The sequence below is a fragment of the Chinchilla lanigera genome, unplaced genomic scaffold (genome assembly GCF_000276665.1).
Source record: "Chinchilla lanigera isolate Chin_1 unplaced genomic scaffold, ChiLan1.0 scaffold00061, whole genome shotgun sequence".
Classification (NCBI taxonomy): domain Eukaryota; kingdom Metazoa; phylum Chordata; class Mammalia; order Rodentia; family Chinchillidae; genus Chinchilla; species Chinchilla lanigera.
In genome coordinates, this window is record NW_004955462.1 from 3,209,661 (window position 1) to 3,235,419 (window position 25,759).

Genomic DNA, 25,759 nt, shown 5'->3' on the forward strand with positions numbered 1-25,759 from the left:
CTTTTTTCTGAAGGCTAGAAGGGAAGGAAGGAAGGTGATGTGTGCTCTATCCACTGTCACCCATGGGACAGGCCCCAGGGTATGTCTTGTTCTTTTTCTGAAGGAAGTGTACCCTGTTAATCAGGTGCTACACTCAGGCTTTTCATATTTAACATTGCTTATAAAGTTGCAGTTCTATCAGTGGCTGACATTTATTCATCCGTTATTGTGCTGAGCTCTTTATGGTAATTATTTAATCTTTCCGATACCCATGCTTTTGTTGGTAATATTTTCCTAATTAAAGCATGACAAAAAGAATTAAATTTCTGGTGCCGTAAATCTCGCAACCAGGAATGAACTCAGGTTGTCTCACTCTGGAATCGGCAGGGTAGAGTTTGCTTCTCCTCAATGTTAGCTTTTGGGTTTTTGTGGAACCGTTCGATATGTGGAGTTTTAAAAACAGGGGAAATATATATATAACCCTTTTAAGGTACTGCAGTATGATTTCCACATTGGTTGTTGACAAACTGTGATTGAATTTTACTACAAATAAATGAAAAAGAATCCCATGGTCTTGTGACATCTTATTAGTCAGTATGGGGAGACTAGATCCCTTTCATTTTTCGTGTCAGTGTCAGAAGGCGTGTAGACTCTACAGGAATCCGTGCTCTGGCTCAGCGGTTTTGTTCCTTGTTTGCTGGTCATTTCTGACTCTGCCCGGTGCAGTGACTGGCTTTGCAGCCCTCCTTTGCTCATCCACATGGAAAATCAACTTCAGGAGGCTCTCATATGCTTTCCTCTGCTAGAAATGAAGTTCTCCCTCCGTCTGATTCTTCATCATATGCTGTTTTGTTTGTATTTGTAGAATTAATTTGTCTTGCTTTATCATGTACATTCTCTGATAGTGTTTAAATTTTTGAGCAGTTGTAAGCACCATAAGAACAGATATGTCCTAAAACACCTAGGTCCTGGGCGCTGACCAAGAATAAGTTAATTGGTTGGTTATGATAATTATCTACAGCTGATTTAGAGAATTAGTTATTAAGCTTAGACAAATAGGGTCAGTGGTTAGTGGATTTTTTGAATTTCTAGGATAGAAGCCCACTGTACATGTTCTAAAAATGTATTGTTTGTGTTAATGAAAGCAGAACATTAAAATCTCTAGGTTATCCCATTAAAAATTGCACAACATGAATTCTTGCTTTTGTTTGTTTTGTTTTTTTCCTTGTCTTTTTGTGACAGGGTCTTTTCTGTATAGTTTAGGCTGGCCTTGAACTCACTTTGTAGGCCAGATTGGCCTTTAACTTGTGGTGATCATCCTGCCTCAGTTTCCCAAATGCTGGGATTATAGGTGTGTACCACATTGCCCATCTTTTAAGATGCTGAATTCTTTAGCAAAGGCCACATACACCTTTTGTGTCTTGGACAAACTCTTTGCCTTTATAATTCACTAGGTTGGGGATACATGGATGTCCACATAGGGCTTGATAAGACTTGAATGTGTTAGGATTTCCTAGGAAAGAAAATCAATAGGGCGTATATATAAAGTTATTGTACAGAATTGACTGTAGAATTATGGAGGCTGGCAGTCCACATCTGCATGTAGCCCCACCTTGAACCACCCCCATATACTCTTAGGGAGGGCCACGTGAAATGTAGCTGCATGCTGAATAGATACAGCGTCGTTGGATAGAAGTAGAGCTTTATACCAATGAAGGGCCAGGTGTGGTAGCACATGTCTGTAACCCCAGCACTCTGAGAGGCTGAGGCAGGAAGATGGCAAGTTTAAACCAAGCCTGTACAACTCAGTGACTTAGCAACCTCCTGTCCTAAAATATAAAAAATAAGTAAGTAAAAAATATAAAGGGCTACTGATACAACTCAGTGGGAATGCCCATGGGTTCAGTCCTCAGTACTGCAAAAACTAAAACAAAACAGAGATAATAGCAGATTATAGAGAAAAGATACAACACGGGCTTAAATTTCAAGAATTCAAAATGTGCACACGCCTGTAACTCCAGCGCTGGGAATGCTGAGGGAGGAGGATGGGTGGAAGTTCAAGGCCAGCCTGAGCCACATACAGAGACCTTGTCTCAAAAACAAAAACAAAAACAAAAACAAAATCAAAATGCATTCTAAAAAGGCTTCTCAGTCTTTCCTTACTGAAACTGCAGGATTACTCTTGATAGGCTGATTTCAGAAAGGTGGACTTTTATTTAGAAATGCAGTGAGCACACACAGTGTGCATGATCATTAGCAGTTTCCCTTAACTGAGGCTTCTGGTAGCCCAAGTTTGGCCATCATATCGATTCACTGTAAGTTAACAGCTGAGCCAGAGCAGATAGGAGCCCATGGAAGAGCAGATTTGTGAGCTGTTACCTCTTCATCCCAAACTGGGCAGGGCTGTGTTACACACCAGTCAGCAGACCCGTTAGGCCCATAAAGTGAATTCACTGTGTGCTCTAACACCCACAGATTCAAGTGTAAATGCTCCCTAATCTGAATTTTCCTCGAGGAAACTAATGTATGCTGATCATAGGTTCACCTCAGTAGTTTGGTTTTAAGCACCACAAGTTGCCTTTGTTACAAAGAGTGGTATAGGGGGCTGGGGGTTTAGCTCAGCGGCACAGCACCTGCCTGGCAAGTGCAAGGTTGTGAGTTTGATTCCCGGTACCAGAAAAAAATCAAAAGCAAAAAAAACAAACAAAAAAAAAACAAAGAGTGGTATAAAATATGTGCTGCTTATGACGCTTTCAGTGTTGCTGCAAACTCATTTTAAGACAATCTTCATACAAAATTAAGGTAGAAGGGCCTTCTCATAATTTTAGGGGAATAGTAATGTTGTGTGTAGTGAATCTTTGTAGCAGTTTTTAAGGACTTTCTTTGGAATTGCTTACTTCTACTATAGTAAGATAATACTTTCAATGTTTAAAGTGCTTTTACTTAGAAAAATGAAACTTTTTTTATTGTCATTCTTCTACAACATACTAATAAAGTTGATATCTTATTTTGCTGTTGAACTCTTTAAGTTAAAGACTGTTGTAGATCTAGAAAGCCATTCTGGGTTAATTAGCAAGCGTTGTTTTTGTTTTGTTCTCTGAAAAGTCAGAACATTAGTGGTCTCTTCACTCATGTGCCCCTTTGCCAATATTTCATCCCGTTTGTTAGTTTCCTTCCTTCCTCCTCCTTCACTCCTCCTTCCCTTCCTTCTCCCAATATGTTTTTTTTTTTTGAATTAGGAATAAATTATTTCCATCATCCTGCAATACTTTAGTTGATAATTGCTTAAGTACAAAAGGAGTTTCTTGTGTTACTGTATTATAGTTATCAAAATCAGTAAATTAACAATGGTTTAACTGTATTGCAACTACCAGCTATACAAATTAATGCCCCTTACAGAACAAAAGAATGTAGGGATCAATGAATAAATAATGCACAACAGTAGAATTCTCCCCCCCCCCCCAAAAAAAAAGAAGAGTAGAATTCTCATATAGTTTCCAGCTCAGGATCATGAATAATATTTAGTTTCTGTGTCTTTTTTGTCTTCTTTAATCTGGAATGTCTCTTTATTTTTTGACGTTTATTTTCCATTTTTAAAAGCTAATTAATTTGAGTAAATTTTAAATTTTTAAATAGTGAATTATGTGGAGAGTGTCACTTCATTTGGATTTGTGTGCTGTTTCTTTGGATAAATATTTTAAGGGGCAAACATTAATAGCTGTAAATTATTTTTTCATCCATATTATCTAGTGAAAATTAAAAGTCTTTAAACATTTTTTTGGCATGTACTGTTTGAATTAGGAAAAAACACAGTAAAGCCAGGTATGACGTTTTAACTTAATTAAGACTGGTTAATCTTAAAATAGTGGCACCAATAGCATGTATAAATGTGCATCTCACATGAGCAACAGATCAAACGTAGAACTTAAGGAAACGTGAACTATGATCAGAGCATTACTTTTCAAAAATACAAGTTTGTCAGTTTTAAAAATCCTCCTCTTAAACTATAAAAATTTGCTTTTATTTGTCTGCAGTACCTACCTGTTGTTTAATCCCTAGATGTTGAATAAGTGTATTCTCTTTTTAACATTTATAAAATTCCTGTTAAGTGTGAGAACACATGGCCTGCCGCGATGCATGTGTGTTTGTGCGGGTCTGAGTCCAGCCTTGCTCCTCCCACAGCCCTGCCTGGCCCTGCCCGCCTGCGTACACTCTGCTGTCCCCCTCCCCATACCCCGTATGTGTTTCGTGCACATGTACTGTCTTCCCATGCTCATTAAAGTCATGGTGCACTGTGGGAGTTTTATGTTACAAAAGGAATGCACATCAACTTTAGAAAATACAATCAAACACAGAAGAAAATTAAATCACCTGCAGTTCTGTGACTTCAATGTCTTCATTTTGGTGTATTTTCTTCATAATTTTCTTCTTTACCTAGGGAGCTAACGTATGTGATGTCTCAGATACTTATCCTGTAGTTAATAAATAAAGCTTTCTTATGAAGCTTCTACTGACATAGGAAGACAGACATTAAGTAATTTATAAAAATAGACTGTTGAGGCTTATTATGTGTGACACACAGAAATTATGAAAATCCACAAAGTAAAGCCCAATTTCAGAGTCATAGGTGGTCTTCTATTCTCAGTAAATATTTCTCATTAGCTAAGGGTTATTCTACTGTATAGGTGCATCAATTTACCTAATGTCATTTATGGGTTATTTAAAATTTTTATCCATTTAATTAAGCCAGCATCTTCACAAATGAATCTTTGTACATGATCACAATCAGTTATTTAGGCAGTATCAATATTAACAGTAATATTTTTAGGTTAGGCAATGTGCAAACTGTAGAGACTGTTTTAGCCAGCCCTGGTGGGATATGTCTGTAATTAATTCCAGCACTCTAAGAGGCTGAGGTGTGAGGGTTACCAATTAGTGCCAGACAGTGCAACGTAGGAAAACCTTGAAAAATGTTCGTACTTTTTTATACATTTGCCAACAGCACAAGAATGCTCATTTCACCGTACCTACATTGTGTCATTATTTTAAAGAAAAACTTCAAAACTTTGTTAATTTTTGTTGGTGGCTTAATTTGCTGTCTTTTATTGCAAGTAGAATTTGAATCTTGTACTCAGAGACTCATGCACTAGTTCACCCACCTTTAACGAATGGCTTGATCACATTCCTTTTCCATTTAGTATGGGAAATATTCGTCCTTTCAATATTAATTCAGTGGAGTATAGATGTTAAAATAGAAGTAGGTGAATTATAATGGAATGATATTTGCTAAATTGTTTATATCTTTGTAGAGCTCCAAATCAGATACTGCTTTCACTTGTATCATTTTATGATCTTATGTATGTACAGACTGAGTTTCTGTTGCCTCTCTTCACAGTATTGTATACCTTATCAAAATATTTACATACTGTGGCTCAGGCTACTTTTCATGTGCTCACTTTTCTGTTCTTTAACTGATTAGCTATCATTCCCCATTCTGGGCTTCAGGGTGACAGTAGATTCAGAGCCATGTGCGGGCAGCTACACCTTTTAGCCATTGGGACCATTACTGGTCCACCTGGGAGCCCACTGTAACTGTTTTTCTGTCTCACTACAGATATTCTACATTCATCTTTTCTGCTCTTCTGGTGATAGTGGCAAAGTAAAATAGCTTTTGCAGTGCCTACTTGCAATTTCTCATACGTTAGCAAGATGCCTTTTGTTTTCTGGGTATAAAAGACAAAATGCCAGTAGAGAACTGGGCAAAGAAAGAACTGACAGGTGGCACTGATGGAAAAAAACACTGATACCGTACGTGCATGTACGTGATGCATGTGCCTGAGTGACAGGACCACGCACACATGACTCGAGTAAGTTGGGGACAACACATTTATGGATTGTTGCACAAAGCACATCTGAAACAGCTGATAAGGTACGGAATCTGGACAGAGTAATAAGGTGGCAGAAAAGGAGCTGCTCCTTTATGGCAGAATGTGGAGATTACCCTACTAGGATGACGTGAAAGTTCTCAAATTAATACAGCACTTGAAATGGTTTTTGGAGTCCAATTTTTTAACATTCTGTGGAGAATTAAGTTCTAAGAGCTGGTGTTAATTTCAGTCATAAGTTAAGAGCCAAATGGAGCAATCATGAAACAGCAAGTGGAATATCCACTGCCACACGAGTGTTGTTAATGCTAAAGGTGGCTATGCCTTGACATAGTAGCTGCCGAGGATCATCCTTACCTCTCAGTGTTCATGATCGGTGACAGAATCCCATGCAGAGTGGGTTAGCTTTGAAACAGGTTTAGAGGACGGCAGCCAGAAAGTGAGTCCAACTTGATTAGAAGTTTTCTTTGTGCATTCAGTCAGCTCCTGGTCTTCATTTTTCAAGTAGAAAAAAATAGAATTTTAAGGCTTCGTAAAATGTTACGGAAATGTCAAAATCACTAAACATGAAAAAGCCGACTGCAGAAGCAAATCAGTGAGTGACAGTTAGGAACTTCTTGGATTTGAGGCAAGACAATGAGTGCCCCAAATATGCTCTCTGAAGGGGGGGAGTCGTCAGCTCAGCTTTTCCAGCATAAAATACTGATCGGCAAAATGAATTTATCATTCAGCTTTTGAGTAGAAGGGGACAGTAGTTTGTCTCAGTTACATTGATGCTATTTTGTATTTCAGACATTGAAATTTACCTGTAAGTTTTCATTCATTGATTGATTTATTCTTTGTGGTGCTGGACTAAAACCCATGGCCTTGCTCATGCTAGCCAAGTGCTCTACTACTGAGCTACATCTCCAGCCCCAAAATCGTATATATTTATAACAGAGTTTGCACTGAGGTAACGCTGTTTGCTCACACAAAGTCATGGTTTGGTACCCTTTAATTGTTTTGAACCATATGGATAAAAATCAAAGTTAAATGAACATTGGTGATGAGAGAATAAAACATGCATATAAAGGTACTTCTGTATGAAAATGAAATGAGCATTTGATCTTTATTTCTCTCCTAATATATTGGTTCTGTTTGAGTTATCATTCTTCTCTGAGAATATCTTAAATTCAAAAAAGTATTTATAATGTGCAACTTTCGGCATTTTTTGGGATTTTAATGTTAAAATGTGTCTTATTTTATGGAAACCTAGCTATTGCTCTACAGCTTCCCAGCTTGTTCGTATTTTGTATTCTTTAGTGACATACTTTGCATCTTTGAAGAGCAGGAACAATTTTATTTTATTGAAATGTTCCTCATCCTTAATAACTGTCAGGCCACCCTTTGAGAAGGCACAGAGAATGTCCTACACTGTGGGCTGGGGCTGTGACCCTTGTGCAGCATACGTGAGCCCCAGCCCTTCCCTTCAAAAGGTACTTATAAAATATTAACAAGGAGTCCCCTAAAGGAGCGAGAGGGACGTGAACTCAACTTGCCAAGTAGGGTCTTGACTGTTGCCCCACAGAGGAATTTCGGGTGCATCAGTGAGAGGCGCAGACAGATTTTTTTCAGCAGAGAAAGATGTATACCCTGGAAGTAGAGCGCAGGCACTCGAGAGAGAGAAGTGCTATGGCTTGTGGCTAGGGATGAATATATGATCTTAGAGATATTCTTTCAGTTGGGCAATCTAAGACATTTTGTCTTATCTGAGAGATTTTGATCCCCTTGAATCTATCACCTTACTTTAATTTGGTGAAGGCTGCTCCCTTTTATCTTATCAACCTTCTTTAAGGGACTTGGATATTACTGGCCTGGGAGAAAAAAATCAAAGAACAAGCGGAGGGAGTCAGGAGAAGGAGTGCAGATACCGCGTGGGTAGCCTTGGGCAGCTCTGTGTCTTGAAGCTGCAGTTTTCTTACATCCTAAAATTATGACCTCCCTTGTCTCCTTTCTACCTGTCTTTACCATTTTCCATTATGATTGGATAATTTCAGCTTGAGTGTCTGAGTTGGTCCAGCTGGCGAAATACGTCAGAATTGCAGAAAGAGCAGAACAGGTCAGAGGACTGCATGAGGAATTTAATTCCGATCTGCCACACATCCATTTTGTAGTTGGAACAGAGGGCTGGTCTCACAGTGTGGAAATGGCCTGTCTGGATGTGGTGGGGTCACTGCAGAGGGAGCTCGCTTTCTTCCCCGAGTGGGGCATCACTTAGTGACAGAATGTGTCCCTCATTGTATTTCACTGGGGTATACTTTAAGATTTCATTTCTCCCTCTCCTTATTCAGGGTGGCAAACAAGAATTGGAGTATCTCAAATGTGTTGTATTTTGAAGCAGCTTCTTTGGTACTTGGTAACTGCAAGTATGAAATTAAATTTTGATATATAACTAATTAACTCAGCAACAGTACTTGAACAGTATTCAACAGCTGTATTATATGTGGTATGATAGTCTAAAAAATGTTTCCTAGATGTGGTGGTTTCTTTCTACTTTGTCTTACAGATGTTGAAGGTTAAAACTCTTCAAAAGTCCAAACACAAATTGCTTTTGCTCTTGATTTCCTACCACCAGGGTTTGTTATTGACATTTAAAAATATATATTATTAGGGAACTTTAAACAATTAATAACATTGAGATTTTTAATGACAAGAAATGGGAAAGCAAATTATGTTTATTTATTCATATTTCTTGTTACTGATTTTCTTTTGTGGTCTAGAATATATAAACAGACCAAAAAACAAATAATCTCAAACTCTAGGAAATCTCCAGTGTCTTGAGTCCTTCTGCTACATTTCCCCCGCTGTTTCTCAGAATCTGGGTTAGGTTTGTTTCATGATTGAAATAAGTGTCTCGTGAAAATATTAGCAGCTGGTTCTAGGAATCATCTGGAGGGATGCAGAGGCACTGTGAGCTTGGATCTCCTCGCTGAGCTGTGGTGCAGATATTGCCTGATAGGATTAAAGAGCTGCTCATTAGCAGTCTTTAAAGCAGTTAACCGTGAGAAAGAGACATTGGAATAAAATGTGCTGTGCAATTTTGTTCTCTATCAGAAAGCCGAAGAGGAGGATATTGTTCTCACCCCCGATGGCACCAGGGAGTTTCTGACATTTGAAGTTCCGCTTAATGACTCAGGGTCTGCTGGTCTGGGTGTCAGTGTCAAAGGTAACCGGTCCAAAGAGAACCACGCAGATTTGGGAATCTTCGTCAAGTCGATTATTAACGGAGGAGCAGCATCTAAAGTAAGCACATGGCAGATTTATCAAGTATGCTCACTAACAAAAATGGGTAGTTCTCATCCTGGTCCAGCTTTTAAAGCATACTCAGTTAGCAGGTGTTTTCTGGCTTCTTTACAATGCCCCACCCCTGGTCAAACCACAAGGAGAAATCTCAGGGATGCATCCTTTGGGGCTGGGTCCATAACTTCATCTCACAGAACCAGTAGCCCATAGTCATGCTAGTTACGGCACGATAATCTGTGCAGAGCCTTAGCACAGGTCCTGGCGTCTAGTAAAGGTTAATCTTTTCTCCTCCCTCCCCTGCTTGTGGGTCACTTGTTCTGTTTCTCAGGCTAGAGAAGTTTCCTGGCTGTCTGTTATTCAGGGGACACTTCTCTGCAGTTGTCTAGTTGCCTTGAGCTTTTGCAGGTCTTGTGTTGTGAATAACCTCTGTGGGTTTTTCTGGAAGCAAGAGAGTAATCACTTTGTGTCCTTTGAATTAGTATGCTATTTGGTAAACAGATTATGATAATGACTCAATTTACAAATGTATAAATGATTGAAATAGACACAGGCAACAATAGCTGCTTAGGTTTTATTCTGTTAGTGTTCAATTGGGCATAATCCATTTGGATTAAAGCTCCTTAATCCCCTCTGTTTTGGGCTTTGTTTTAATTTTTTTAACTAAAAGGAAAGGAATTTCTTTTCTGGAAGACTATTTAACAGCACTTATTTTACCTGGTTTCTTCCCAGGATGGGAGGCTGCGGGTGAATGATCAGCTGATAGCAGTAAATGGAGAATCTCTGTTGGGCAAGACAAACCAAGATGCCATGGAAACCCTAAGGAGATCGATGTCCACCGAAGGAAATAAACGAGGAATGATCCAGCTCATCGTGGCGAGGAGAATAAGCAAGTGCCATGAGGTAAAAGATGCAAAAGCCCAGAGGCTCTGCGCCTCACATTACAGTGAGCCTCATGTCTGCCCTAAACTTAAGCCACAAGATCAGTTCTGGGCCGTCCCTGCAAAGCACCTGCGTTATCTCTGCTTGCTGTAGGGCCACTATTTTGTCAGTGGATTGTGATTTGATTTCTTAATGATGTGGTGAAGGTATGTCTAAGTCTATGCTAATGTTCCTGTTGCCAGCTCAGCAGGTATCACTGGGTCTCAGCTGGTTCTCCTGGAACCCAGGCCTCCCTTCCTCTTCGGCTGTCTGTCTCCTGTCAGCACTGGACCCGGATGCAACCGGCCAGGGGAGGCAGAGCTGCCCGTGACTTTGTTTATGCCAAGTGGGAGCAGTCCGGCGTCTTCCATGTGATTCTCTTGTCACTGCTGAAGCCCCATCCTCCCCTCTAGCCTTCCATTTCTTCTCCAGGGCGCTGTCTTCCCCAGGGACTGCTTTGCTGAGCTCTTCGCTGTCCTTTGCCAGGATTGGTTCTAAATGGGTGCTATAGCTGATAGAGAGCACTGGCCTAGCCTGTGTGGGGCCCTGCTTTTGATCCCCAGCACTGAGACTAAGTTTATGGGATTAGGAGGCCATAGAAGACTCTGGCGCCCCCTCTGGAAAGGTGTGATCATTAAGTTTTCCAAGTACGAAAAAGCGTAGAGCATTTGAAAGTGAAAAATAAGAGATACATAGATTTGGTAAGAAATATTGGAATCCTAAAAATCTAGCATCATAGATTTGGTAAGAAATATTGGAATCCTAAAAATCTAGCATTTGTTATAAATGGTGTGCTGTCTGTAAAAATAAGTCAGGCTGCAGAGAAGAGCTTGCTAAATAATGCAGATTTGTTGTTCCTGTTGATGCTCAGAGCCCCCACATTTTAAAATCAAAGAAGATAAAATTAGTAGCAGATTATACATATATTGTTTGTGTTCTTAATTTTAAATCTCATTTAATATGACCACTCATCCAAGTCTGTAACACCTCATATTGTGCAAAGGAAATACATGCTTAAACTCAACAGGTAGTCTATTAGAGGGGACCGATTTTGAAAGGACCGTTAATTTATGTTTATATTGCTTTACTTGCCAAAGATAGAGTAAGCTAACAACAAGCTAATTTCTACAATAAGAGAACAATATATGCTTCCCTCACCCCTTGTACCGTGGATTGAGCCACATCCCTAGCCCTTTAGTTTGAGATAAGGTCTTGCTAATTTATTGTGTTGCCCAGGCTAAGCTTGAACTTGCCAACCCTCCTGCCTCATCCTCCTAGAATGCTACATGACAGATGTGTGCCAGTAGGGCCCACTAGAGAGCAATGTAATCTTAACAAAAAATTTTACAAAGGGAAAATACAGGACAGAAATCCAAGCATATAAGATTAATGCAGAAGCTAGCCAGAGTAGGCTACTGAACTGAGAAGTTACTCATTCTTTCTTTCTGTAGTGTGTGTATGTCTAGGTGCTAGAATTCTGCCCACACATTCTAGGCAAGTGCTTTATCACTGCGCTGCATCCCTAGCTCCTAACTGATGCCCTTGCATGACAGTTGTTTTTGGTTGCCGCATCATCTGTTCTTTTAACAGAGTTCCTTCGAAGTGCTAGGTGCAAACTTCTCAGCAGTAAGTTTCGAAGACTCATTTTTTTCTATTAGATCATTTTTCCATGGAGAACTGAACACTTCCCTATTCCAGAGGACATATCCATCCTGACAGATGTTTGCCGAACATCTACACTACGTCAGAACATGTGTTCTGTCCAGGAAGTGCGGCATGGGAGAAAACAGATGCGGCGCCTTCCTGTCCTGGACTTATATTTTATATCCTGTGGGGAAGTAGATCATCTCCTCAGTCTCTTTAAAAACAAAGGAAAATTGGTGACACCTTCTCCATTTTGCCCTCACAGAAAGCCTTGGATGTCATGGTGGGGGGTCCTCATGTCAGAAGCACACTGGAGACAGACGTTCTCCTCTTCTCTGCTTCAGGTTATTCCTTGCTGTACCCCACACAGCAGCAAAGCCAACCTGCAGCCGCCTGAAATGTTTTGATGAAAGCACTGATTTTATTCCCTGTGGCCCCGTAAAAGACATGAAATTGGAATCCCACCGAAATATCTGTGTCGCGTTTACTGCTGCATAAGAATTCCTGTGAATGAAAATGATTTAAGTAAAGGAACAGCTGCAGTAGACAGTAATGTACTTTAATATTCAACATTCCTCATGGTATCATTTTTGTGCATTGCTGGTTATTACTATTTCTTAGGAGAGAGTAAGCTTATAAAGCAATTATATATATATAAAAATCTTACCACGAGTGCTATGCTTTTTTTGTAATACTTGCGAGAAGCCTTTTGTACTGACAGGGTTTAACTAAAGAATTGTGTGAAGACAGAAGAGCTCAGCGCAGCTCTCTGTGAGGCGTGAGGCATGCTTTTGCTGTGTTGTACTTATATTACTTTAGGAAAGTTCTGTCCCCAAGTCCCCGGGAGGGTACATGTAAATTACGTTGCAGTCAATATTGACAAAAGCACGGGATGCCTTGTTGTCAGGAGGGAAAGTACCTCGAGCCGAAATGGTGCGCTTGAGCCCTGCCCTCCCAGTTGCCTCTGCCAGCCACGTGGACTGGTTCCCCTGGCCATGTCGCAGCACTCTATTTAGCACCTCTTTTTGGAGTCAAGGGCTTGCATACTTAATTTCATGCTAGAGGAGATGAGGATTTGCAAAAGAAAACTTCTGTACTTTGCCACCTTGTTCCTTCCCTTATCCGCGGAAGTGCTGCCTGTTAACTCAGTGTTTTCTTTAGACTCCTTACCTTTGCTCCCTAGGTACTCTCTTCCAACCTCGCTGGGTGTTAGCTCGGTTCCCTGGCAGCACGTTGGAGGTGCTGGCTGGAAGCTCTTTCTCAGTCTGCTTTGCCTAACCTTTCTGGAACCTTTGAGCACCACCTTTTTCTCAGAATGCATCCTTCCCTTAGTTTTTGGTTACTTGGCGCTGGCTCCTCTCTCTCCTCTAAGGGTCCCTTTGTCCTGTCTGTTCTGTCCTGTTTTTTAAGGCTCCTCCTGTGCTGTTTCCTCTTCCCACGTGTCCCTAGCTCGTCTCCATCCCTGGTTGTCTATTACTACTTCTGCAGTCAGTCCTTCCTGTCCTCAGGTTTCACATCCAGGGATTCAACCAACTGCAGACTGAGAACATTACAAGAAGAGAAATTGCATCTGTGTACAGCAATACAGATTTATTTGTCGTTATTCCTCAGTACTCTAAACTGTACTGGATAGCAACCAGTAACGTGGCATTTACATTGTGTTAAAGATTGTCAGTGACAGAGGTGATTGAGGGTATACAAAGGGTGTGCGCAGCATCTGTGCAATTGCTATGCCACTTTATACAAGACTTCTTCAGCCGGTCATGGTGGCGCACGCCTGTAATCCCAGCACTTGGGAGGCTGAGGCAGGAGGATCATTGTGAGTTTGAGATCAGCCTGGGCTACAAAGTGAGCTCAAGGCCAGCCTGAACCACATAGTGAGACCCTGTCTCAGAAAGACCAAAAAAAAAAAGAAAAAAAAGAGACACTTCTTCAGTACTCTTGGTTCTGGCTTTCTGCAGGGAGTTCTGGAAGTGCCCTGGGAATACAGGACCGAGGGGAGGCGATGTGATGTTTGTCCCCTAAACCTGTTTCCAGCTGAAAACTCTCCTGTGCCACCAGATTCCTCCATCTGACACCCCATGGAGACACTCTCTGGTGTCAACTGCCTCGGCTGTGTCTGTGGCTCCTCCCTCTGGCATCTCCTCGTGTTCCCGCTGTCTGGGCTTAGACCCCATCTTCCAAGGCCACTGCCACGGCAATGAGGCTTTCTCCCTCAGCCAACCCTCAACACTGTAGTAAGCGACGTTTATCTACAGAACCAGTGGATCCCGTCCATCCCCATTGAAATCTGCCCTGGAGCTCTCTGTGTCCCAGGATAGATGCCATCCCATCACATGGCCCTCTAGGATGAGCCTGGCTTGGGATTCGGGCTACTCCAGCTGCTCCCCGTGTAGTTGGCTCCAGCTGCTCCGCACTTGTCATTTCTCAGGTGCAAGATGCTCTCTCTCCTCCAGCTCTCCTGCTAAAGTCTCTGTTCCTAGCAGACTCACACAGCCTTTCAATTTCAATTCTCTATCTTCCAAGTATTCCCACCCCTCCACGTGCCTTCCTCTACCCAGGAGCAATCTTTCTTGCTTTTGCTGGCATTGTTAGCTCTGAGCTGACCAGCACCTTGCCTGTCTGATATGTTCCCAGCCGTCTGTTGCTGAGAGAAACAGACTTGATCAGCGGCGTTTTTTTAAAGAAGAAAAGAACTTGGGTTCTATTAGAGCATGAAGTCGTATACTAACCAGCAGGCAAGCTAACAAGAAGAATTTGGGGCAGCAATTTTGGTTTCCTTTGCCTTCCTTGCCTTCCTTCTTGGATTTAATGCGTTTACATGACTACATTTAAAAACATTTTGTAGTCCTTCATTGTTTCTGTTCTTTCTGGTGAAACAGAAATGGCGTCTTTGTTTATATTCCCCATGATGTAACTTTTTGAGAGGCAAAAGTTCTTTTAAGTCCTGGCATTCTTTTCCCTGTCTCAGTTTTGGATTACACAAAGCGCGAAGAGAAAAGTAGGTATCACTGGCCGCAAAGGACAGATTGTAGAGGATGAAAGGCGGGTGGAGGGACTGGAATGGCTGCTTGGCATTGCTCCTTTAGTATTTATGGAAAATACCCTGTGTCTGAGAATTGCTCTGATTGTACATATTTTAAGAAAATTAGTATTTGTAGAAATGACTATGATTTATCATATCTCCCAGTTATTTCATTAGATCTATTAGAAGTGATTTTATAGAAAGCATTGTCTCAACTCCCTATGTTGAGGGATTTAGTCATCAAGAACTACTTTAAGATGAATTCTTTCTCTAGATTTAATCCTTTTAGAATTAGAAAGCTATTTCAAAATAGAAGGGACCTGAAGTATCGTTTATGATTCTTTTCACTGTGTGTGAGAAGAATAAATTCAGAGAGGTCAAATGATTTGTTTAATTGGTACAAAGCCAAGGTACTTGCAGAGTAATTTTGAAGCAAGGTGCACAACCTTCGTAAACAAGTCTGTGGATCTAATTGACTGTGATGGGGTCATTCAGGCAGTTTCTATCCCAGTGGTGCTGGGCAGTAGCATACATAATAAAAGTGTGAGCTTTAGAATCAGATGGAATCAGTTAAACTTTGGTTCTGCCATGACTGGACACAATGGCTTAGAAGCTAGTTTCACCTGATTCTTGCTGTTGCCAAATAAGAGATGTGAAGAAAATTAATAGCCCTACTTGAAAACAAAGCTTGAAACTGTCCCCTAAATCTCCTTCTACTCTCCCTTACCCAGAAATCTATGTTTTTATTTGTTGCTTTATGTTTACCTGTCTTTTGGCTTCTAACATGAGCTATAGTATATAATTGTAATTAGGTTAAATGTGATTTAATTTCAGCTTTGTGCTGTGCCCTCAGCTTTAAAAATCTATGTCCACATGACCTAGTAGGTCATTAAAGGAAAATCTGAGTCATTCACTTTTCTAAGGAGTGAATTTATTAAGCTAATTAGTAATCCAGCCAGTTCTTGCACTGTGCCGCACACTGGGGATAAAGTAGAAAAGAGTATGTTCATAAAGTCTGAACTATCTAATAACAAGATCTTGCCAATTGCTAGCTGGAATCCAGTTTTCAGTTTACTAAACAGATAGGGTCACCCCCATGCCAGCTTTCCATAGTTATAGAGTAGGTGCTCAGATGTACTTCCTCTATGCGAAAGACCTCAGCTGATCCACTACTCTAATACATACCTATAACAAAATGAGATTTTACTAACCCCCAAAGAAATTGTATCAGTTTCTTTAAAGGAAACCAAGATTTTTAACTTTACCAAGAAAAGAAGAATATGCCAAGTATATAATGAGAAGTGTTTTCATTGGACACTACCCAGTCTTTTATTATTAAAAAGCATTTGTTATTTTCTAGTTAGAAAAGAAGATATAATTTGAATAACCTTCTCAAAACTGGGCTGTATTTACATTATTTTAATTATTCCCAACCCCAATTTTCCTACCTTTTAAGTAAAGATATAATAGTGTTAGTGGGGTTCTGGAGTGCTGTGGAGTCCTTCTAGAGATTCTGTCAAGGTTCTTGTTGTCCTTAATAAAGAATTGGACAAGAAATGTGCAAGAGGCAGAAAGGTATTGCATTTATTAGAGGTAGGAAAAGAAGAATGCTTTGCAGAGAGAGAGTGGGCTACTGAGAAAGACAGAGCACAGGGGCCACTTGGTTAATGGCCGCCATGTTTTGTATCCTCCTCTCCCCAGGCTGATGTCAGATCTAGGCCAACCTATCAGAAACTTGCTTGATTTCTAGAAGAACTGAAGATAGCGTTTTCTGGTTGGTCCCAGGTGTGGGGCTTTGGCACCTGTGTCCTGGCTCTCCATGATTGACAGGACATGCCCACTTGTCAAAGCCATCTGGCCATGCCCAACAGTGACTCATAAGAATCTTTAGTATTGACTAAGCTTATGATTTCCTTGGGATGGCAACCACAAAGTAAAATACATTTCTAATACCGTTTGGGGAATTTTTTAATGCCTATATCTTATACTCTGAGTAACTACTTTGAAGAGAACAATATGCAATGTATTAACTATTGTTATTCTATTTTGTTTTATTTTTTCCATAAAATAGAAAAAGAATAAAGCAGGAGACCAGGAAAAAAAAAAGTGAAATACATTCTTGATCAAAGAGACAAAAAATGAGAATTTTTTTGACCTGTGATATACATTTCTAAATTTCTTAAGTAAAACACTGTATCACTTACACTTCTGTCCATCTTGGTTCTCTTGCTGCAATCTTGACCTAACTTTGTTTTTGTTTTTGTTTATTTGAGATGGGATCTCACTATGTAATTTAGGCTGGCCTTGAACTCATGTGTAGCTCAGTTTGGCCTTGAACTCGGTGGTCCTCCTGCCTCAGCTTCTGGAGTGCTGTGATTACAGACATGCACTACCATGTCTGGTTTTGACCTTATTTTGTTTTTTAATAAGTAGAAAAGCTGCCATAGGATAAAGTTGAGGCCCAAACAACTGCTACCAGGACCTGAATTATGTTAGATGGCAGAAGTTTTGCATTTTCAGCCACAAAGAGACAAGGACATGACAATTGCAGTTCTATTTACTTGGCTTCCTCTTCTAATTAAGTTTAATTTTAATAAGGTTTTACTATAGAGGCACTGCTCTGCCTCCTCTTGCTGCTAGGGTGCCACCTGGCAGGTTTTACTCTCTGCAACTCATTTTCTTGCAGCAAAAGAAATTATCAGAAGATTTAAAACAAAACTGTGTACCCCAATCAGTTTTTTTTTTTAAACTGCAGAAATTAAAAGGCATTGTGTGTTCTGTTAAATATTTATGTAGGAGACTATTGATGTCTTCATTTGAATCTTTCTTTTCAGATGCAAATTAGACATGAGTTGAGGTAGGGGAGGTGTAGAAGCCTTCCCTTGCAAATGTTCAGGTACATGGTTCCTCCTGAACAGACATTTTATTGTTTTTCTCTTAAAAGCCTGTGTATGTAATTTTTAATGGAATCTTTATTTGACTTCTTAAAAATAGCTTCTTGGAATACTTACAGATTGTTTTATGAAGGAAGTTTGTAAAGGTTTGATCATTTAGAAAATTGCAGAATTATATAGTTGAAGTGAAGATATTTTCAGCAATCTTGAGGATATGTTTAAATTCTCATACAATATTGTATAACAAGTAGGACTTACATAGAGAAACTTATATAGCAAGTATGGGGGTGTTTTGTTTTGTTTTGTTTTTGAGACAGGGTCTTGCTATATATTTCAGGTTAGCCTTAAATTCACTATGTGGCCCAGGCTCACAGATATCTATCCTCCTGCCTCAGCTTCTTCAGTGCTGGGATTACAGGCCTGTGCTACCATGTCCAGCTGTATAAGTATCTTTAATGCATGTACGTATTTAAAAATTTCAGTTTTAAAGAGGCATAAAAGGCTTATTAGACAAAATATTTGAAGTACACACTTTAAGAAAATAGAGTGCAGACCCTTTAGAGAGGTGCCTTACAGTGTGCATCTGGGAATGTTTATGGGCTTTTGTTCATGAAAATCTGTGGAATTTATAAACCTGTAGACAGTTTGGGCTTGATTTATTGGAGAAATGTGACGGCCCACCCACAGGTATGAAGCCAGTGGCTCCTTTTACAGGTGCAAGTGTTACCGGGCTCTGGGGTCTCCTTTCAAAGGTGGTTTCTAAGTTCTTTTTATCTTTAACAAAGAACTGGACAGAAACAGTATGAAAGGTGTTGAGGTTTTAGCATTCATTAAAGGTAGGAAAAGAAACATGCTCTGCAGAGTGAATTGGGGGTCAAGTAAAAGTAAGAAAAAAAAAAATCTCTCCAGCATGAGAGCAGAGTACTGGGGAAGAAGAGGGTAACCCTGAGCTCTGGTGCCTGACCTTTCGTGTCTCCCACTCCTCAGGGTGATGTCAGCTTCATCTGCCTTATCAAAAACCTGTTTGTGTTCTCCTGAGAACTGGAGGTAGCGCTCTGTGACTCTCTCCACCTACAGGGCTTTGGGAACTGTTCTGCGTATGTGTACTGGCACTTTGTAATTGACTGGTCCAGCCTGCTTCCCCAGCCAGTTTGCTATGTCCTAATCTTCTGCCGCAAGAGGGTAGCCTGTTTTTTAGAGAAAGGCACAGCCCAGTCTACTTTGTTTGTTTGAGACAAGGTATCACCTTGTAGTCCAGGCTGACCTTGAACTCCTCATGGTGACCCTCTTGCCTCAGCCTCAAGAGTGCACCACCACACCCAGCATATTTTTTGTTTTTAGGAGACAGATTATGTATAATGTTTTGCCTAAAAATATTCTTTGAAATTTCTGAATCTATGTCTCTATCTTAAGGTCATGTTTTTTCCCTTTGTCTTATCGATAAGATGTTTATGGTCTGTAAGGGATTGTGGGTGTTATGGCCTTGAAAGAAAAATAAAATCTCATAATTTTAAAAACAGACTTGTCCTTAATGGTATAAGATATTAATTTTATTTGTTTTTTTTTTTTTTTTTCCTTTTTCCTCCCCAGAGTATTAGAATTTAGGCATTGTATTCTTTCACAAAATGTTTTTTTTATTCATTTACAGACATTAACTATTTAATTTACTTTTCAGTAAAGCTGTCTGTTATCTGCAATTTAAAAAAAAATAAAATAAAAACCTAATAAAACAAAGCCTCATTTCACAATTTAAACCTTATTGAGTCTAATTCACTGGCACTGCAAGTTTATTATTCTCCTGCAGCTTGATGTGCCTCCAGTTGTAATTGTGTTGACCCTGCAATGCATTAAATCTCCCCAGTGCTTATCAAACTGGGAGAGATAAGTCTACAACTCGCAACTTCATTAAATATCTCATTTATATTAAACACATGATAGCTTCAAACAGAAATAATAATTTGTTCCAAAGAAGGAACTGCAGCAGTTGTGGCAGTGTGCTGGGTGTGTTGGGCTGGGGTTCACTTGCTTCCCCTTGCAGCAGAACCATTTCATGGCCTTCCTAACAGATTTATTTCATTATTGTTTGTGTGGTGGTTTTGAGATAGCCTTGAACTCACTATGCAGCTCATACTGGCCTCAGACTTGCAGTGATCCTCCTGCTTCAGCCTCTTGGGTGCTAGGATTATAGGCGTGTTCCATGATATTTGGCTTTTCTTCCTTCAGTTCTGTAAAGAGTCTGTTCTAAGGAATGCCACATACTGTTTTAATTCATGGTCATAGAAATTGATTGTGTTGTGGTTGTTCATTAGCATATTGTATGTTTATCACTCATAACTTTGTGTGCTTCCTTAACAATATTTGGTGGGTCCTTGCTTCCATATTGCTGTGCAAAATGCTTGTCTCAGCTGCCCACTGCTCAGACTTAAAGGTTACAGTAAGTTGAAACGGTGATTATTCTGAATTTTTACCCAAAGAAATTCAGAGCCAGTGTATTGTTGCAGGTACCTGAGTTGACAAGTAGAGGCCACACACATGCAATTGTTGTGCTGATTGTTGGGTGTATTAAGCATTCTGTAGACACAAAAATTACAGTGGAAGTCTAGTTTCTGTTCTTGCAGTGCATGGCTGCTAGAGAGCAGCAGCCAGTAAAGAATTCTAAATTAAACTATAACTTAAATTGACTTCAACAGATACTAACAGTCAAACTGAAAAAATAAGCAACAAGATGAGATTAAAAAGGGAGCTTTTAATAAACATATTTTTCCTCCGATGGTTGAAATCTGACAGAACTTCATGGGAGGCACGGTGTAAAGTGGCACAGAAAGTTGGTCATTAGGCACAGCTGTCATCACAAATTATTTTGGTACAGGGTGAAAAGTTCTAGTTCATTTGGTACCCAGTTGGATGCAGGCCTTGGGCAAGTTGTTATAATTCCCCCATGCTGAGAGTGGGCCGCCGGTACTGACTCCTTCCGTGCCTCCCCTTCTGTCTAGCTGAGGTCACCTGGGAGCCCCCCTGGACCTGAGCTGCCCATCGAAACCGTGCTGGATGACAGAGAGCGAAGAATTTCCCATTCCCTCTACAGCGGCCTCGAGGGCCTCGATGAATCGCCCACCAGAAACGCGGCGCTCAGTAGGATAATGGGTGAGTCAGGTAAACTGTTTATCTCATCTCATGTTTGTGCCTTCACTGGTTCACAGAGAGGTTATTAATGTAATATTAATGTAAAGGAGGCCTGTGTTTTCCAGAGAAGAGAGGTTCGTTGCAATCACTCAGGAAGTGTTAATGTGGAAAGAGGAAATCAATGCATTGATTTGTTAAGTGGGTTTTAGATCGCATAATGCGTGGGGAGAGCAAAAAAGAAAAGGATCATAAAGAAATGCTTTTCAGTGATCGAGATATTTTAGCTTTTGGGAGATAAGTGAAGCTGTGTTTTTTAAAAATCAAAATGTAATAGTTCATGGTGAGAAGGATTCATAAAGTTGTCATTCACTGCACTGCCTGGAGGGACAGGAGAACTGTGCCCACAGAGACTCACATCTACATGAAATGTTCCCATTTATTTGGTTTGTACTTCATAGGATACAAACATGTCTTAATTGCACTTCTAATTCTTCACAGCTTTAGTTTTCAGTCCTGAACTAGTCTTCTGTAGCCTTTGTTTGGATTCCACGCCACACTGTCTGCATGGCCCCCGGTGGGTAATGAAGTTATTAGCACTCACTCTGCAGCAGTTCAGCCCTCTGCTAACAGATCCAGCTAATAAAGACTTGCTGGCCACAGGAGTGGTCGGGTTGTAAAGAACTGCCCTTCTTGGGATTAGCTTACAAGGTTTTTCAAATTTAAAACCTAAGTTGCAGTTTTGGTTGAGATAACACCTGACATAAAACACTTGCATTGCTGGTGTATTTTGCAAGTCTCTCATTTAAAGTAAAACCCTAAATTTAACTCTATTTTGAGGACTAATCATAGAGATTTAATATAATTCAAGTTTCCATTGTGGAGCTTCATTGAAACAATAATTGGTTTAATTCATCCATGGTGCTTAATGAAAGACTACCAATGGGTAGATGGTGGTGTGTACACACTTTCGCTGTAGACACAAAGATGAATATGAAACAATTTCTGCCTTCAAAGAATGGGGCATGATAGAAAAAAATACATTAAGATGAGTAGGAAATTTTTCTTTCTGCTAATCCTAGCTTTCTCTTTTGGAAAAACTGCTAAATTCTCAATTTCTCATCTTGTTACACATAGAACTTGGAAATGCCAACTCTCTGGTTTTACTCTGTCAGCATTTTTCTTTGTACCTGCTTGACATAAGAGAAAGTCAAAGAAGGATGTTTCATCTGTTGGCTTGAACACCTGCTGGGAAGGCTTTTTACATAGTTTATTACTATTAGTTATTATTTATCACTGTTTGAGTGCTGTTGGATTTTCCATACTTTCTTGGCTTTGGTGTAAAATTTATTTGTGTTGAATTCTTTTCTACTGATGAAATTTCAGACCCCTTGAGAGAGAAGAGTGTGTATGAGTGCATTGTGTCCCTAGATCTGCGTGCATACAAAGTGATACGCTGTAATTTCCCCTTTATTATAGGAACATAGGACTTGCCATACTGAATCAGACCATTGGTCCACCAGTTCCTGTAAGCTGCATCCTGCCTCCAATCCCTGATGCTTCAGAGGAAGGCGGAAACCTAAAACTAAAAACCAAACCAAAAAACCCTTCCAAGTTCTCACATAGTGACTTGTTGATGTGCGGTACATACGGGTTGAGGAGCCCTTGTTTTCTCGGTGGTCTCTCACCAGATTTTGCTAGCTGTGGCTGTGTTAGTCCTCTTTGGTTTGTGTTCTAGTTGTCATTGCTCCCTCCTCCCTCTACTAGGTGTGGGATGAACCCTTACACTCCAGATCCTCCCTGCACCAGTGTTTCCCCTCCCAGTTCCATGCTTTGTGATATGCTGTGGACGTTCATTTACCCTTTTGGCTGGGGACAGGGGTGACAGATTTATTACCATTTGATAGCACGCTGGTAGACATTTTATGATTGGCCTGTTAAGATAGTTTTATGTTGTGCTGGCAACTATATATCCGATGTAGTTTTTACCTTGAGAAATGTATATGGTTAAGTTGACTGATCTTGCATTTTTCAAACCTGAGAACTGTGCAGTCTATGTCAGTCCTTATCCTGGAGTCTCTGACCCTAAGAATCAACTGCTGTTTATGAAGTTAGTTAAAGTTCAGAGTTAGATGTCCTGTAAAAGATGTGATCTTGCAACCAAATACCAAAACACGGTGCCACATATTTGAAAGTAGTGAATTTCTGTTAGCTTACATGAATAGCACCAGTATTTATTGAAGCGTACCATGTCTAGGTCCATACAAATTTCTCAGATCCTTGTTTAATGGTTATCTTTATACATTAGAGTCACTCCCGGGTAGATGGCTACAGATGTCCTGGTATTCCCTGTGTGATCTGGTATGATGGGAAGAGAACTCTATCTTGAATTTCTAAGTGATTACAATAAAAAGTGAGTAATTTTATATGAAGAGAGCAAATTTTCACGTACATTATTCCCTAGACCAAAGAGAATTTTGAGACCTTCTAATCTATTTCTGTGGGAATATATCCCTAGAGACAGGCATCTAAAAAACACCAAAAAAAGGAACAGACTTCTACTTGGAAGGACGTTAGAGGTTCACAGGGTACACACTTTCTCACTTACCAAATAGAAGAATGAAGTCCCAAGATCCTATGATGATTTTTGTTGTATATTGCTTTTGGCTGGTTCCCCTTTCTAGAAATAGCTCTCTCTGGGGAATTTGAGGTCACGTATTAATTGTGAACCCTTTATTGACATCTATTAAAAGTGTTCATTCTTTAAGCGAAGGAATTTGGTAATCTCAGGAATGCATTCTGGCCAGGCGTGGTGGTGCACATCTATATTCCCAACACTCGCAAGGCTGAGGCAGGAGGATGACTATGAATTGCGACCAGGATGGGCATAGTGAACAGAAGGTCATCCAGAGCTACATAGCAAGACCTTGTCTCAAAAAACCAGGGAAGCAAAAAGAGAACCTATTTCCATCCCGGCAACCACTATGATCTAAAAATTAAAGTTCATCTTTGACGTAACTTTAAAAATCATGTACTCCATTTTACTTCTGTTTGTGGCGTTAGAGACCAAAGAAATGAAATGGCTTGACTGACTGAACCTGCATGTTCTCTTTGTTTTTTAACCTAACTATGGGTATAGGTTTTCTGGGTTGTGAGTCCCACATTACTCATACCTAACCTATCTTTGTGGCTGTGGGTGGCATAGATCAGAATTGTTGCCAAGGGCAGGCTGTCTCCAGATGTCATATATTTTTGACTGGATTTCCTCTGTTATGAATTTTAGAGGAGCCTCATAGATTTATCAAAATGTTTACAACTGTTAGATCACTTTATCTAACAGAGAAATCCTACACATGGCTAATTTAACCAACATGATCAATCCATAAACTACATTACAAGTTGATATTTGGGAGCAGAGAACCTTGATTTCTTCCCCAACTTTTTTTCTGAACAATTTTTGTTTAAAGCACAAAGTGAAATCTCATGTATCCATTTCAGAATGTATCTCAGTGGTTTCAATATTCATATATTTGTGGTGAGTTTTAATAATGATGATGTTCAGAACATTTTCATCTTGTTAGAAATTTGACATAGAAAAATGAGCCATTAATGTTGTTTCTATGAGTCCTAGCACTGGCACAATTTTCCTCCTTTCTTCTGTTTCCAGTATCATGCATGGTGTTGCATTCTATGTAAATTTTCCAATGAATAAATGTTTAGTAAACAAACATCTTGTATCTCATTGTCTTACTATATTGACTGGTTTACTTCTTAGTTTGTACACATTGATTAATTCAGGATAAAAGATATTTTGTCCATCAAAAACAGATCAAAACCTTCTCAAATCTTTCTTCAAAGGTTTCATACTTAGATGTGTGATATCTATGCCAACTACTAGCAAATATAATTAAGAGATTATGGTTTTATCTTGGTAAAGCCCAGAAGAATATATAGTTAGATGACTTTGTTGTTCATAACCCACTTTATCCCTAGAGCCATATTTCCTAAGAAATATATCTGGCAAGCATGCTAAGAAGTGGAAAATTAATGGAAAATATGAATAATCATTTTTTTGGAATACTAGCCTCCAGCATCATGGTTGGGAAAACATGCTAAATTCCTGTCTTCTTAGACAGACCTCTTGCCATGGATGTGTGTATAAATTTTTGGGCCATTTACAGTCCAATATTTCTACTCAGAACATTACAGAAAAAGGATTTATCGTATGAGTTAATCAGTGTGCCCTTTTACTTATTGGGCTGTCCCTCAGAATGTGTCAGTACAAGGGCTTTTAGTTTTTTGTTTAAAAATGTGTGCACTATGATTATTCTGTGATTCTACCTTCAATAAATTATATCTGGGTGAGGACTTCGTTAATGCTGTGACATGCTCCTGTGTTCCGTCACTGTGAAGTGTCTGTCGGTGGTAACCCTGGCTTTATAACTTCATGTATTGCTGTAGAGGGCCGAAAGGTCTGTCTTCACAGGGAAATACATCTTTGGCCTTCTGTGCTAGAATGTCCTAATTTCTGAGTGTTTTTTGGTGAACAGGGTTCCAAACTAATATCGTAAAACTGAGTAGGAATGATTGAGTGACTGAAAGTCAAGAAAGACAAATGATCATGTTTTATGTTTGATTTGCATCCATATCATGAGCATTCATACAAAGCTGCTGGTTTTCCTAGTTTGTCAGAATGGTTCATTTGATATCAAAGTAGAAACTAGAAACAATGGTTCATTTGATATCAAAGTAGATTTTTCTAGAAAGGATGCCAGTGAAATTTCAGTGAGCATGTCATGTTACTGTAATAGAGTAGTTGATGCTAAATAATGAATATATTTGAAATTTCTGGCAAGTTGCTTTTGTGGGCTGTCCTGGAAAGATACACAGTTATTGTGCTGAAATAGCTAGAAAAATATATTTTGTACTTAATAAAATCCTTCAAGCCTATATATGCCACCCCAAAAATTCTTATTATGAATGTTCATTTTTAAATGTAGATCCAAAACTCA

General features: G+C 39.7%; 1 protein-coding gene across 20 annotated transcripts in view; it reads left to right on the top strand.

The window, feature by feature from the left end:
- Pard3 (par-3 family cell polarity regulator) overlaps positions 1-25,759 on the top strand; it is a 527,188-nt gene that overhangs the window by 279,490 nt on the left and 221,939 nt on the right. For 10 of the 20 annotated variants that reach the window (XM_013521383.1, XM_013521389.1, XM_013521384.1 and 7 more), the window contains 3 exons: positions 8,958-9,146; positions 9,876-10,046; positions 20,621-20,771. In XM_013521383.1, the coding sequence (XP_013376837.1) occupies positions 8,958-9,146; positions 9,876-10,046; positions 20,621-20,771 (511 nt within the window). Of the gene's footprint in view, positions 1-8,957; positions 9,147-9,875; positions 10,047-20,620; positions 20,781-22,226; positions 24,478-25,759 lie in introns of those variants that run through there. The other 10 variants (XM_005398126.2, XM_013521392.1, XM_013521386.1 and 7 more) reach the window with 3 other exon arrangements.